The sequence below is a fragment of the Phascolarctos cinereus genome, unplaced genomic scaffold (assembly GCF_003287225.1).
Source record: "Phascolarctos cinereus isolate Bilbo 61053 unplaced genomic scaffold, phaCin_HiC Scaffold_2;HRSCAF=192, whole genome shotgun sequence".
In the NCBI taxonomy this organism is placed as follows: Eukaryota; Metazoa; Chordata; class Mammalia; order Diprotodontia; family Phascolarctidae; genus Phascolarctos; species Phascolarctos cinereus.
The window spans coordinates 243,729,635-243,745,898 of NW_027555625.1; the positions used below are offsets into that span (position 1 = coordinate 243,729,635).

General features: G+C 39.0%; 1 protein-coding gene across 1 annotated transcript in view; it reads left to right on the forward strand.

The window, feature by feature from the left end:
* PHACTR3 (phosphatase and actin regulator 3) overlaps positions 1 to 15,664 on the forward strand; it is a 301,575-nt gene extending 285,911 nt beyond the window's left edge. Inside the window, 5 exon segments of the mRNA XM_020981478.2 lie at positions 4,668 to 4,723; positions 9,771 to 9,832; positions 11,552 to 11,692; positions 13,777 to 13,853; positions 15,065 to 15,664. Of these exon segments, the coding sequence (XP_020837137.1) occupies positions 4,668 to 4,723; positions 9,771 to 9,832; positions 11,552 to 11,692; positions 13,777 to 13,853; positions 15,065 to 15,080 (352 nt within the window). The 3' untranslated portion in view covers positions 15,081 to 15,664.
* The last annotated feature ends 600 nt before the right edge of the window (positions 15,665 to 16,264 follow it).

The window sequence follows — 16,264 nt, forward strand, 5'->3', positions numbered from 1 at the left end:
TGTTAATATTAGAGTTGGTCTGTGTGGTAAAGAGGTCCTTCCTTATCCCAAGAGCCTTCTCCAGTATGGAGTTGCTAATATTAATTAATTTGGGCATCAGATAGCTCAAGAATCACATCTGGGTAGTAGGAGGAGAATCAAGGTAACTTTAAAGCAAATGCTAAGTACCAAGGAGTTTTGATTGGGACATGTGTCTGTCCCAAGAGCTATTTTCAAAGCACACAATGTAGATATTTACAAACGTTTTTATAAAGTAACTGCTAGAGATATGAAATTCCTCTAGAGGGTATTCAGTATGTTAACAGTATAGTAAATGTCCAGAAGCTATAAAAAAAAAAAAGGCATAAACCCTTGGTTCCAGGGATAGGGAACACCCTAGTTTAGAATTGTATGAATGACGGGTTAGCTATCAATCTCATTGCAAAACGTATCTCTGTAAGAGCATCCTTAGACTTTGGAGCTTAGAGCTTATTTAGTCCAATCCCCTCATTTTATAGATTAGAATACTGAGGCCAGCCAGAAGATGACTTGCCCATAGTCATAAAGGTAGCTCGTAGCAGCTCTGGGACTGGATTCCAGAACTTATGACTCTAAATTCAGTGGTTTTATTTCAGAGGAATGGGGTAGGGTTGGGCCGTATATTCTGATCAGGGGCGGGGGGTTGGTGTGAAAAGGAGAGGTTGGGGCAGAACATGATAGAATTTTAGAGCTGAAAGGGACCTTAGAGGCCATCTAATTTTGTATCAGAGATGTCAAAAGATGTGTCTAAAGTCACACAACAATCTAACAGAGCCAGGAATAGATCCAAAGTCTATCAACTCCCAGCCCAGTACACTTTCTACAATGTGCACCCCCCCAGTCTTTCCCTCCAAATCTATCAGATGGAAGCTCCAGGTTGGGGGAATCTGCAGAGAACCCAGAATGAAATGGTGGTTCCTGAGACCTGAAACATTCATTTCCCACCTGGTCTCTTTATTGGTTTGCTTGGTTTGATTTGTCATTCTGACACAGATTTTCCCTCTTGGGGAGAGAAGATTTCAGGAAATAACATTGTGTCCAAATAAAGAAATCCCTAACCTTCCAGCTTCCGTTAGACTAGGGTTAGGCTAAAATGTTCTCTTTTATTGTTCTCATAATGCACCTACTCAGGAATGTCCAGCATATTCTCAATTGCAACTGTTCTTGGCTCTTTCATGGCTTGGAAAAGTCAGCTGTTGGTGCTTTGAGACTCCAGTATTTCTCCTGTGGCCACCTCTCCGGTCCAATGCATTTTCTCCTTTTCTACTGACATTGCTTAATTGTGTAGTGTTTATTGTTTTTGCTTTAGGTCTTCCCTGCTGGGTGGGTGCAGTGAGCTCTCAGGCTGCAGATTTGGAATTTTTTTTTCTGGTTTCCCACCCACCCATCCCACAGTGTGTCCTGAAGAATAGACACTGCCCAAAAAGACTCTTTTGCTTATGGCAGCAAAGACCTGACTGCCTCTGGAGCAGATATCCTTCATCCCAGCCTCTGGCTCTGGGCCTCCCTTCTCTGAAGAGTTGTCTCAGGGTGCCAAAACTTTCTATAATTGAGTTGGGTTATGGCTACAAAGGCCTTCCATCCTACCCACTTCTGGTCCCCTTCCCAGAAAAACTTACAAGTACACACATTTTAGGAGGTAAGAATGTCAGAAGGTAAGGAGGAGGTGGAGGAAGAGAAAAAAGTGCAATTGAATAGCTATATCCTGGAGAGTTTGATCTTCCATAGGAGGCCTAGATGTCTCTATAGCTTGGGTTTCAGAGTTTTAAGAGTTTTAAGTCCTAGTCATTCCTGCTTGAAAGTGAATGTAATGCACAGTACTTATGGATTTTGTGATTTGTGGGCATATTTAACAATTTATCCCCATATCGATGGTGTGGGCATTCTATTTTTTTTTTGAGCAGCTATTATGTGAAAATGAAGGCAGGGCATTTGACTTAAAATGTAAAAATAATTGACTTTGTCACCAAGGAGAGAGACAGAGAGAGAAAGAGAGAGAGAGAGAGAGAGAGAGAGAGAGAGAGAGAGAGAGAGAGAGAGAGAGAACGAAAGACAGAGACAGAAAAGGAGGGGGAGCATTTATTAAGTGCTTACTATGTGTCAGGTGCTGTTTTAAGCACTGGGAATACAAATACAAGCAAGTTGGGATGGCAGGCCTGGGTGCTTCCTCAAATGAAGTTAAGGGGAGAACTTATCAGTTGTAGGAAGAGGAAGCAAATCATAGTGTGAATGAATTTGTTGACTAGTCTATGCTGTAGATATCAGTACCCATTAGTTGTTAGCTGACATTGGGGAAAGAGCATAGGATCTGAAGTGAGGACCTTACTTAGTTTTGTGAGCTCGGACAAGCGTGTGTGTCTGTGTGTCTGTGTGTGTGGAGTGTGTGAGTTTCTGATCCTCAGGTTTGTCATCTATGAAATAAGGATAGTATTACATAACATTAACTTATCCCAAGGGGTCCCTCATGGGCAAAGTGGTTTACACACTCTAAAGCGCTATTCACATGTGAGTTCTTGTTGTCCAGTGGAGAGCTTAACTTACTTCCCTGAGAAGATTCAGTGAGCAGATGCTTATAAGAGTATCCACAAGGATTTTCAGATCAGACAATTCTTATCTTTCTCCCCTAAAACTGCTGCTCCCCTCTTCTTTCTTGGCACCCAAAACCCTTCTGGGTGTATTTCAAATAGCCGTAGTAATTACAAATGAGAGAGCTTGTAGAATTTCATCCTTTCATGCCACATGTCGGCATTCTAAGCTATGAATATTTCAATGCATCCCCAGGTCTTTGGGTGGGTTCTTAAAGAGAATCATAGGATTTAGACCTGAAGGAAGCAGTAGAGAGTAGTCCAACCTTGTAATTTTACAGAGGAGGAAAATAAGACTGGTTTGGATTCAAGAGACTTGCTCAAAGTCACACAAACAGTAAGCGCAGATCCAGGATTTGAATCCAGGTCTCCTGATTCCAAATCTGTGGCTCTTTCCTCTACACCACGATCCTTCTTCATCCAGTGTCTTTATCCTACTTGAAAATTCTTTTAAAATAAAAAAATCTGATGCAACTGGAAAGGGAGGTTTGGGATTTGTACAGTTCTGACCACACAGAAGAGAATGCAGGTGTAAGAAACCCTGGATTCTTTGGAGACAAGCCCTCACTAAGCCAGAGTTCTTCCTGTTCCGCTTGTGAACTATGTATGGCCTCTCCCACCAAATCATAGCCAGTGAATTGTTGGAGGTGGGGAGGGGTGTCCAGCGTTCAATGATTATCATATAGAGGAAGTGGGGGAGTTGCAGAAGCTTCCCACAGTGTAGACATGAAATAAATGCAGAGGGCAAAGAAGAGGGGAGGAGGGAAGAGGAGAAAGAGAAGGAAAAGGAGAGGGAGGAGAGGGAAAAGGAGAGGGAGAGGGAGGAGGGAGAAATATCTCTAGCTCATCTGAATGTTCCAGTATGTGGGGAGGTACTGCAGCATTCTAAGGATGATTCTTTGCTTTGTTCTGAGATGGGGATTCTATAGAAGCTAAATATTTCTGGAGGCAGTATCATCATCATCTGTACAACTCTCTGGTGGGAACCCAGATTCCACCACCCATTTATTGTATCCATAATGTTGAATGGATGGTGGAAATGGGCTGCTTTGCTGTTCTGACCCTGTGCCAGCTTTATTTTGGTGACAATAAGAGGATCTTTAGCTTAGAATTAATTTTGACTAATTATTCCCATACTGACAAGTCTTTTATTTTCTGCTGCTCCCTCTGACTCCAGCAATGAAAAATGAGTTATAAAGACAACAATAATGTGTCTTAATATTGCCAGTCTTCCTGCAATCGACATAAACACTCCATCTCTGGGTCTTGGATGCTTTCCCTAAAACAGCTAGTGAATATGTGTGGGGGTGGGTGAACATTATATGCTTGGCTCCTATTAGCAGTATTATCTGGGGGAAGTCTCATTTGTTATTCAGGATGAAAGCATCCCAGCCCTGATTGTCTGATTTTGAGACTCAGTCTCCAGGCTGCACGAGGGAAGGCTGGCAAGTGGATATGAGGATACATTAGACACTCCCCTCTGCATGAGGTTGTAAGCAGTGCAGGATTTTCACTAGCAGGCGGTAGTACGGTGAAGAGATTGAGCTGTCAGTCAGCAGCGGGGAGATCTCTTACAGGTCTTCCTCCTAACCAGATTATCTTCTGTTGGAATATATCAGTGGTGACTCTGAGAGGGGGGAAAGCAAGCAAGCAGGACTAAGGCTTTTTATCATTGTGGAGTAAATTGTTGCTCAACTGGAAGACTTCTTGAATGTGTCTACTATTTGCTGTAGTGTTTTGTTACTGAATGAGGTGGGTGTTGACAGGGTATGCTTTGGGCCAGTAGAATCTGAAGATGAAGATGAAGAGCATTTATAAATTTCTTGAAAGGACTAAAATTCTAGCCTTCTAAACCACCAAACTTTCCAGAGGTGCAGAGAGAAGTTTGTTAGATTTACTCAAGGAAGAATCACCAAAGATATAGCTAATTTATTTATTATCCTCCTCCTGCTTTCTGGAAGGCAATTTTTGGAGGCAAGAGAGACACTTTCCTACCACAAATCCTGTGTGGATATCTCAGGCAGCCACTATGGTACAAAACATAATTTTGGTGTTTTTCCGCAGACGACTGAGCCAAAGACCTGCTGTGGAAGAACTAGAAAGAAGAAATATCCTGAAACGTGAGTAGCTGTTGATTCCTCCAGAGAGACCTTGCATATGTGTGTACGTATGTGTATGCATGTGTGTATATTAAGACTGCTGAATGAATCTGTCTTATTAGACTTTTCTGTGCAGTTAGGTAGAAATTCTAGTTTCCTTCCTTTGAAAGATGAATATTCTACCAGCATGTATGTTACTTAGTATTTCTAGTATGGTTTGAGTAGCTTAGGTGTTTGTGTAAAATCATTTGGGAAGAAAATGTGGAAAGCTCTTTTAAAGTCCATCAAGGGAAAAGGAAATATTTTTACTATTCTTAGAGTTTTTCATAGCAGCTATACTTTAGAAGAGTTAGTTAGTGAATCTTCCCAGAAGAGCAGAAAGACCAACATTGGATTGGCTTGCAGAGCAATAATTTTGAAAGCAATTTTCTCGGCAAGTAACCAGGACTTTCTGAATTTTCTAATGTCCATAGAAATTGCAGATGGGGGTGAGTGGAAAATAAATAAGTGTTGCAAATAAGAGATGGAGGGGAACACTTGCACTCACTAGAACTGGAGGTAACAAGGCATGGGAAACATGACTTATAATATTTATTGTTTCCCAAGGCTTTGTGTTTTCCAAGAACTTTTTGACAGTTATCCAAACCATGCCCACGTGGTTATGTAGAATGTGAATGAATAAAGGAGACATGAGTAGGGATATTTTTCTTGTCCCTCAAATCATAGCTCAAAACCAGGTCAGATCCTCTAGAGTCTACTGATTTTGTCTGACAATAAAAATCTTCTCAAGTGCTTATTTTAAACCAGACAATTCTCTATGTAATTGTCTAGGCAATGGAGTTTGTTTTTCTCTCATATAAGCATGAAGAAGTCATTTTCCACAAAAAGAGAGGTCCTCAGACCCTGAATTTTATAAGCATATTATTTCCTCTTTTGTGTGAATTACACCGAGGACATTCTCTAAAATTCATGTTTTGTTGCCTGGATGGTCTTTCCTCAGGGTAGACCTGATGTTCAACATTTCCATTAACAAGCTGACCAAGGAGAGTCTTGGTGACCTTCTCATGATTCATTCCTCAAAACTTAGATCCCTTGATGATTTTTTTGGATCCCTTGATGATTCCTTTTCTTATTATTCATATGTAGCATTTAAGAATTGAACATTTTGATGCTTATGGTAACTTAAAAAATTTGGAAGCTACAGAATGTTAGAGCTGAAAAAGGGTTGTCAGAGTGGTGTGAAGAAAGCCCTAAGGATTCCTCCTCCCCTTATGTTAACTAGACTAGCTGTCAGGATGAAAAAATTCTACATTCATGACATTGCTTAAGCTAAACAGGTAGAGAGTGGAAACTATGTCAGTTATATCATTTGTTAGAGGTTTGATTCATCTCTCTAAATTAAGCACACTCATCCTCAAAACTCCTTATAAACACGGGTCCAAGAGGTTCGTGGCTTACGTGGGGAATGGAGTTGATGTAATCCAGGGTCCTCAGCCCAAGAAGCATATTTCCATTGTACAGTTGTAACATCTTCCTCACTACTCACAGTAGTGGAGTTAGTACTTTTTAAAAAGCACAGTGCTTATAATTGTGTTCTTGTAAATGCCAGTCTTAAATATAGCCACAGTGCTAGGCCAACTGAATACACAGTATTCATAGGAACTGCATATTCATAGGAACTCCCTGTTCAAAGAAATAGTAAAATAATGAATTTCCTCTTCTGTGACCATGGAAATCTAGCCACAGATAGAGACTTTTCTCCATTGTCTTCACATAGACCAGTGCTTAGCCCTGAAGCATTCTGAAGAGCCAAGAGTAGGAGTTGCTGTGAATTTCACTACTAGAGATTTTTCTTCTTTTTTCCTTCCTTTGTGTGGGTGTGAGATGAGATACCATATATGGCATTAGCCCTAATGGGAAGCACTTTCTTTACTGATACATCGGGTAGGCTCTCCAGAGGACTGTTCTTGCCACATTCCATTTTCTGGCATGTAGGTAGATGATTTTTGTAAAAGCATTTATCTGTTTGATCCCCTCCTTGTGCAGGGGACACATGCTAATAATGCCTTCCATTTCTGTAGTACTCTAAGGTTCACAAAGTGATTTCCTTATAACAGCACAATGGGATAGCACAAGGATTATCCCCTTTTTGTAGATAAGGAAACTGAGGCACAGTGGTGAAATGGATTGCTTGCAGTCACAAAATAAATGCTAGGACTGAAATTCAAACCCAGATTCCCATAGTTCAAGTCTGCCAGTTTTTCTGTTGTATCAGCCCATCATGTGGGCTTATGTCCCAACTCTTACCTGTGTGTGAGGTAGGTGCAAACACAGATACTGATAAAAAGCCCTTCCTTGGATTGCTTAGTACACTGTCTTGGAACCAATAGTATATTAATAAAACATCAAGGAAGATAACAGGGCAGGGAAAAATTAATTCTGCCAAAGCTTCCTTTTTAAACAGTGCCAGCTGGGAAAAGCTCCACTATAGAGTTCCTTCAAAAGAATTCATAATTGGAAGCTTGTATTCATGTTATGTGAGCAATGACCTGGCCTGTGAAGATCAAATGAATCTGATTTCACTTGATTCCTCTCAGGTAATGTTAGACCTGTCCACGAAGCACACTTAGTGCTCCCCAGTAGCGAAAGATTCATTTTGTTACAGTATTGCTAAAACCTTTGTAGGTTTCAGAGTGGGGTTTTAAATGTCCCAATTTTAACATTAGTTTTTCAACAAGCAGCCTGAAAAGTTGTGGGGTGGTTTTTTTTTGGGGGGGGCTAGGCAGTGGGGTTAAGTGACTTTGCCCAGGGTCACACAGCTAGTAAGTGTTATGTGTCTCGGGCTGGATTTGAGCTCAGGTCCTCCTGAGCACCTGGCTGGTGCTCTATCCACTATGCAACCTAACTGCTCCACAGCCTGAAAAGTTGTGACTGCTTTTCATCCATCACACAAAATCATCTTAATCTCATCAAACATTATGCAGTGTATCTAATCAATGCAATGATACACAACAATTCTAGAGGACTCTGATGAAAAATGCTATCCACCTCCAGAGAGAGACCTGATGAACTCTGAGCGCAACTTGAAGCATATTTTTTCTCTCCCCCCTCCCCAACAACATGGTTAATATGGAAATGTGTTTTGAATATCATAACAGGCATTGTGTTTCTTGCCTTTTCAATGGGTAGGGGAGGGGGCAGAGGGAGTAAAGGGATTTGGAACTGAAAATAAAAATACAAAAGTAAAATAACAGAAAAAGAGATTATGTTTCTTAAGAACTAATGACATAGCAAATTCATGTTTTCCTTTGAAAGAAATTCCAAAACAACCAGCATTCAGGGATACATCTTTAAAGGAGGATTATGCTGAGGCATGTAAACCGCATACATGGCTTATTTTGGAAAACAATTTCTGTGTGCTGCCGAAAGGAAATCCTGCTGATTTACAGAATTGCTGGTAGTTCCATATCTCTTTTTCTAGCTATGTTCAGGTCGTGGGCATGGATCTTTATTTAGTAACCAATAGCATCAGAAATAGGAAATCCATTATCTCATATCCCAAGGCAAGGCATACATTTTACACACATTACAGCTCTCTAGTCTATTTTTAGCTTCTGTGTACAGCAGTGATCATGGTTTGAATGTTAACCAGTCACAAGTCTCAAAGTAAAGCCAGCTTAGGTTAGGATTTCAGTTATTTTTGTTTGTTTTTTAAAGTAACTGTAACAAAAATGTCAAAGCTTCAGTAATGGAAGCAATTGTGTGTGTCTGTGTGTGTGTTTGTACTTAACATGCGGTTTGAAAATATAAATTCTAAGAAAGCTCATTTCCTCTGAACCTTATTAGTTTCGAGTTTCAGCTTAAGAATAAATCTCTTTTTTTCTTTTAAAAAAAGAAATGGGTACTGGTTAAATTACTGTAAAATGGGTACCTTGTACGTGGTTTTCTTGAGAATAGTAGTTTCTGCAGCTCTTTCAGATTTGGATGAGGGGACACATCATAAATTCGTAACTTGATGAGATCTTTGAGATCATCCAGTCCAACCCCTAATTTTATAAATAAGTAAAGTGAGTCCTAGAGAGAGAAAATAATTTGCTCAAGGTCACAAAAGTAGTAAGTGTCGCAGAGTTGGAAATTGAACCCAGATCCTTTGATTCCAGACCCATCGCTCTTCCCACTGTCTCGACTGGGACTCAAGAGACCTGGGTCCTCGGATAGACTAGAACATTTTAGAACGTTAGGCATCATCCAGCCCAACCCTATCATTTTATAGATAAGGAAATTGAAGGTCACCAAAAGGCAGTGATTTGCTTAAGGCCACATTAGCATAAACTAGCAGACCCAGGATTCAAATCAAGAGTCTTCTGACTCAAACTCAGCTAGTCAATCAATAATTAAGTACCTACTATGTGCCATATTCATGTTCAGTTGTTTTTCAGTCATGTCTGACTCTTCGTGAACCCATTTGGGGTTTTCTTGGCAGAGATACTGGAGTGGTTTGCCATTTCCTTCTCCAGCTCATTTTTGAGATGAGGAAACTGAGGCAAACAAGGTTAAATGACTTTCCCAGGGAGGCCAGATTTGAACTCAGGAGGATGAGTCCTCCTAACTTCAGGCTGGGCCGTCTATTTAGTATGCCACCCACTGTACTAAGCCCAGTGCTTTTGCTGTCACAGCCCACTCCTTCCTTTTTCTAGCTGCTTGCTAACTGCAAAGTCCTAGACAATTTTCTTTCCCTCTGAGACTCAATTTCCTCATTTGAAAAAAAAAAACGTATTGGACTAGATAACTTCTCAGATCCCTTTTAGCTTCAAAAATCTATGATTCTATAAAGTGTTGAGGAAGAAGCTAGTTCAGCTGACAGAAGCAATGTGGACCAGGATTGTTAGAGGCTCTGGCACTGTCCAGAACACTTAGAGCAAAAAGCCACGTAGAAAGACCAGAGAACAGTAGCATACACACATCCTGTGGTACTCCAACTCCTAGCTCAGCAGAAAGTTTGGCTCTCCTGGAAGGAACTGTCCTTTTGAAATGAAGAAAGTTTAATCTTTCTTTGTATCTCCCACAGAAAGAAACGATCAGACAGAGCAGGAAGAAAGACGAGAAATCAAGCAACGATTGACAAGAAAGGTAATCAAAACCTATCCAATTTTATGTCTTTAGGAAAATATGGTACTAAGCTAACTGAAGCAGAGAGTGCAGAGATATCTGACTGTGTTAATTAATTCAGGGTGTCTCTCTGTGACCTTGATGGGGAAGCACTTAGTGTGAAGTATGGTATGGCCTCTATTGAAAGAATGTGCCTATCTATGGAAATCTACTTCTTAGAGCACTAAGGAAGTAATACCTACTGGCCACATCTAGAAGCAAGACCCTTTACTTTCCACCAGGGGCTGGGGCTTCTCTGAGCAGCATGTGTGTTCATGTGCTAATTTCACTTGTCAACTTCTCCAAGCGGGCCAAATAGAAGTCAAACATCTTCAAGACCCATCTTTGAGAACTCCATAAACCTACCCACAGCAAAGTTAAAAAACACACACACATTATTTTTAATATAGATGGCCATAACTATAGGGACATTAGGGTTTTTAGTTCACAGCTCTCTGTTATTATGGCATTTTAATTGGTCTAGAAACTTCTGTGGTTATACAATGTCTAACAATGCTGATAACAATAATAAATAGCTCATAGTTATATTGTACTTTGAGAATGGCAAAATGCTTTTGAGCTTCACCAAAATCCTGTGAAGTGGATACTATTATTATCACCATATATTTCAAATGAGGAAACTGAGGCTCAGAGCTTAACTTCTCTATGGCCATACAGCTATTAAGTATCTGAGAGAAGATCATAACCTAGCTCTTCCTAACTCTAAATTCAGCACTCAATCAGTGGGCATTTGGCAAGTGCCTGCACAGCGCTGTGCCAGGCATTGGGGATAGAAAGACAAAAATGAAATAGCTTACCCTCAAGGAGCTTGTGTTCTCTAAGGAAAACCCCCATGTTCGTGTAGAAGTACGTACAAAATAAACTTGTAGCCTCTATGGTTTTGCTGCTGGTAGTGTTTTTAAGTTTGAGAGGGTAATAGGGAAGCATTGCTCCACTTGTTTCAGAAGGTGGCTAATGTTAAAATTGACAGTGGCATGCTATGAGCTAGTATACTATTGGATCCTGAAACTGCAAAGAAATAGAGTTGTTAAATTCAGTGTTGCTGCACACCCCACTCCAGACTGTACCACAATCATAAAGTGTTCTTGTCTATTTGAAATTAATGAATCATTCTATGTGTTTTGAACTTATAAATATTTAATGCACAATTACATTTATGACCATGGAAATGACAAAAAAAAAATTCTTCCCATAGTGGTACTTATTCCTTGGGAAGCAGTCTTTTCTATGACATAAATTCAAAATGTCTATGAGTTCAATGTGTTTGGCATTTGGTATTTGGTCAACTATTTCATGGATTGCCAAGACTCAGAAAAGCCATCTTCATTTTGAAGATGAGCCTCTGGTAATACGGTTACACAGAATCTAGCGCCAGCCTCACGCTCAAAGCTGCTCCTGCTGGTAGGGCTAGGCAAGACCTGCGTTCTGCTGGTAAAGCTTTGGAAACTTCCTTGAGGGCTTCATTCTGCCATGGAAATGATCCCAAGTTCTCTTTTTAAAAGATATTTTCATTCCTTAGACCTTGTGAATGGGAAATTATTTGGTTTTAAGTTCTTGTTTTCATTTTTCACAAACTTTAGCATATTGATGGTAAAGAAAACTTACTTCACATAGCTTGTGAAAAATAAGTTAACTGGTTTTTTATTTATTATTAATTTATTGATTTGTTTATTTACTTAGCTGAATCAGAGACCCACAGTTGATGAACTACGAGACAGAAAGATTTTGATCCGATTCAGTGATTATGTGGAAGTGGCAAAAGCACAGGACTATGACAGGCGAGCAGACAAGCCTTGGACAAGATTATCAGCTGCAGATAAGGTACAGAAAAACATTGCAAAATTGATCGTAAATGGGAAAATGTCTTGCAATCTGTAAGTCAGAACTGAATGTAAGATTCTGCAATTTAGATCTGGAAAACAACCTTAGAATTCATGGGATCATGGCTTGAGAGCTGAAGGCAAAACCTCAGAAGCCATTCTAATCCAGCTCTCTCATGTTATAGAGTAGGACACGAAGGACAATTTAGGTTAATGGACTTGTTCAAGGTCACCCAGGAAGTAAATGATCTAGTGCAGCCCCATTTTACAGATGAGAAACCTGAGGCCCAGAGAAGTTAAATGACTTGCCCAGAGTTCCCTAGGTAGTAAGAAGCAGTCAGAATTTTAATCCAATGCCTTTCATTCTAAATCTAATGTTCTTCTCCCCACACTGTGACATTAATATAATGTCTCTATGCACCTTTATCATGTTACATCTCCAATCCCACCCATATGCTGTCATCTAAACTTCACTATTATCTATCCTTCCTTATGGTTAAAGATGCTGTAAATCTTTGACTTTAACACTTCAAAAAATCCATAATTTCTTCAATATTGTTTGTTTTCTGATACATATCAGTACCTTTAGGACATAGTAAACCATCTCACAAACTGTTCTCGCAAAATACATAGAAGAATTATCTGGTGACCAGCTGTGTGAGAGGAGCCATCTCTATGTTTAGGTAGTTGGATTTTTGGATCATAGATATACAGTTCATCATGACTAGCTGGATGCTCACATCCTTTCCAGCATAGAAGAGTGAGGATTTGTGCTCTATTGGCATAGACTTTGGGGACCCAGGGCCATCTGTGTATTCCATGATGAAACATGGAAAGAGGACTTGGTTAGAGGAAATCTTTTACTTAACTCATGTAATCTATATACCAGTAGCCTTTCACTTGGAAGGGAGAGGAAGAGAGAGAATAGCCTGATGACCTTTTTCCTGCTATCAGATAAAATATATTCTTTTGAGAACTGCAAGGGAGAAGCCCCTCCCTCTCCTGCTCCTTTTGAGATAGAAACTACCTTCCCTATAGCTGGAGTATAGGATAAGAGTATGCGGGTAAGTGTTTAATAACCAGCTCTTCAAAAACCCAGGGCACATTGTAAAATTTAATACACATTATTAACATTTCCTCTATTACTTCCTTAAGTCTAGACTAGACAGTCAACTAAACAATAAATCAATCCTTTATTTGTAGTATTTGCTGATTTCTGAAGTGTAAATGCTTACATTGAAAATTTAACAATTGGCTTTCTTAAATTTGTATAAGTTGGCTCCTGTGTAGGGCCTCCTGGATATTAAACAATGGACTAGAATAAAAAGTACATTATTCATTTGCACATAGGCTTTCAGTGCCTAATTATTGAATTAATAAGTATATGTAGATATAAAGACATCTGTATGTTTTAATATAGAACATTAACAGAATTATTGGTAGAAACTTTAGTCATTATCCATCACAAGTGAATTTCTCAGGGTTATGAGGAACAATAAGCAATAATATGAACAACAATAAGACAAAATAGGATTCTTTCAGCAGCCTTATTAAATAAGACCCTTTAAATGTGAGATAAGATTGGACTCTCATGCAGATTCCTCTACTGTGCCTTTTCTTCCCCCAGAGGTACTGTCTGTTTTGGGCCTGTTGGTCCTTCTGTCACATTGTTTCCTCAGGATAAGGGTCTTAGGGCTGCTGGAGGCATCCTCCTGGCCCGAGCAAGGCAAGAAATGAATGAAACAATGAACAATGGGATCAAAGAGCAGAAAGGACCTAAGCCCACTGAGCCAGGAAGCAGAAGGCCTGTGACCTAGTTCCGGTACTGCCATCAAGTAGTTATGTGACATTGGGGAAGTCCTTCCCAATTCTTGGCTTCAATTTCCTCCTCTGTAAAATGAGAGTGTCGGTCTAGGTGATCTAAAATCCTTTCTCGTCCTAGAAATGCCCTGATTCTGAAAGAAAATGTTTCTGGATTCTCAACGGAATGTTTTGTTATGTTGTGTATCTTTTAATTCATTTTTTTCCCATGTGTTTCAACCTATCAGTTTATTTAATAAAAAATGTCCTGTTTTGAAATTCCAGGCAGCAATTCGTAAAGAACTAAATGAATACAAAAGCAATGAAATGGAAGTACACGCATCAAGCAAGCATTTGACAAGGTCAGAGTTGTTGGTTTGTATTGTGTTATCAACATGGTTCAATGTGGCATTTTAAAAAAAAAACATTTCATGAATCTGCAAATCGAAGAGCCACAAGGGCTTTATTCTCAGTATTCTGCTAAGGCAGTTTTAGTTGGGACAGAATTAGCATTTTTGTAGAGAACTGGGTTAGATACACATCTGTTGAATAGTCTGGACCTGAATAACCCTAAATTAAAAGCACAGTTTTCACTTGAAAAGACCTTAAGATCAAATGTAGGAAGATAAGAACACATCGGTCACTAGTTTGATATTAACATTATGATTGTATATTGTTGACTTTAGATTCCATACAATATAGAAATTATTATTATAAGCAATTTACAATTTACTTGAATTAAGTCTAAGAAAGTTCATTATTTCTAAAAGGGTAGGGGCAGATAGGTGGCACAGTGGATAGAACACCAGCCCCTAGGAGAACCTGAGTTCAGATTTGGCCTCAGACACTTGACACTAGGTGTGTGACACTGGGCAAGTCACTTAACCCCAGTTGCCTCAGCAATATATATATATATATATGAATGAATGAATGAATAAAAGGTATCTGTTAATTTTAATTTAAAATAATACTGACATGTGGAAAATATAGCTAGCTTCCTAACAGATCTTCCTACCTCTTCCCCATCTTCCTCCCCTACATATTGCTATTATCATGTCATTCTTTTATTCAGAAATCTTCAGGTTATTAATTGCCCACTGACTAAAATTTAAATTCCTTTGGCTGGCATTCAAGGCCCACCATAGTTTTGTGCTTCTGTATCTCTCCAGCCTTATCTTAGCCCATTTTACATTCAGTGCTCTAGCTAAATGAGACACTGTACTCTCACCATTTGCTGTGCCTGGAATGTTCTCTCCTCTCTGCTTTCCTCTTTTAAACTTAAATCCCATCTCTTTCATGTGGCCCTGCCTGACTCTTGCTTAGTAATATTTCATCTCAGACATCACATAGCATTTTGCTTTGTCCCCCATCTCCACTTTTCATATACTTATATAATAGTGTGTATTATAGTTATTTCTGCTTGTACCTTATCCCCAACAAGGGCAGAGGCTTTGTGTCTTATCTAAATTTTGCATCTCCCTTATGCTTTACACATTATAGTACTTTAGTATTTGTTGAATGAGTAAATATTGAAAAATACTGATAGAACAATATACTTACTTTTCCTCTCTAGATTCCACAGGCCATAGAGATTTTCTTCTGAGAAGAATTTGTCAATTTTTGATACCACCACTGATCTTTCATCAGGGAACTTCCCTGAAGTTCAGCTCACAACAACCTGATGTTTATGTGAGCCAAGCAAGACTGCACAGGTGAACTCTGCTGCACTTACCTACCTACAAGAGGAATCACTGAAGGGTGTTTCACTCTTTGATGTCCAAAGAGTGGTGACCTGTGGGGGTGGGAAGATTGGCTGAGGAAAAAGACTGGAGTTAGAAATACCAGAAGAAAACTGCTGTTCTCCTTTAATCCTTGTTCAAACTTTACTGCAATATAACAGGGAAGCGGAGATGCCGTGCATGCACAGGCTTTACCATCCCAAGGCCTCTGACATCAAGGACGTATGACGCACTGTCATTCAGTATTACGTTGATGAGACATTTTTATTCTTATCACAATTAGTTTGTAAACACTTAAGTTCATGTTATACAAGATGATTTAATGTATTATAATTTTCTTTTTTTATATAACGTCTAACAAGAACACAGCTGCAACATTTTGATTCCTGTTAATTTGTTCTTTAATTAAATGACTACTTATTGCAGGAAATGAACACAGCTTTTACGTTTTCTTGGGGTCAGACCAGAGAAGAGAGCAGTGAAGTTAGTCACATCCTACTATTCAGTCATCAAAGTCTAAAAGTCTAAAATCATGAAAGAGAGCCGCAATATGTATTTGTGTGCAGGTGTTTTGGGTTGTTTGGGGGTGATAAGCATATATATATATATATATATACACACATATACACACACATATATACATATGTAGTTATATATATGTATGTGTATATATATGTATATATATACATATACACACACATATATACATATGTAGTTATATATATGTATGTGTATATATATTATATATATATATATATATTTGGCTTTCATGTAATTAAGCTCTGGAACTAAAAACTGGATTCTGTGATTAGCTTTATCTCATTAATCTAGTAGTTTAAACGAATACATAGAAAATTTCAATTAACCAGGAAATAATTAATGACATTAGAAAATTCCAGTGAGAAGAAAACTTTAAAGTTTTACTTTGAGACTATTCACAGAGTCAGGCAAAAATATTAACCACATTTTAATACCAGCCAATAGTTTCTATACATAAACAAAAACCTGCCTTGACTGGAAAATAAGGAGAGTGG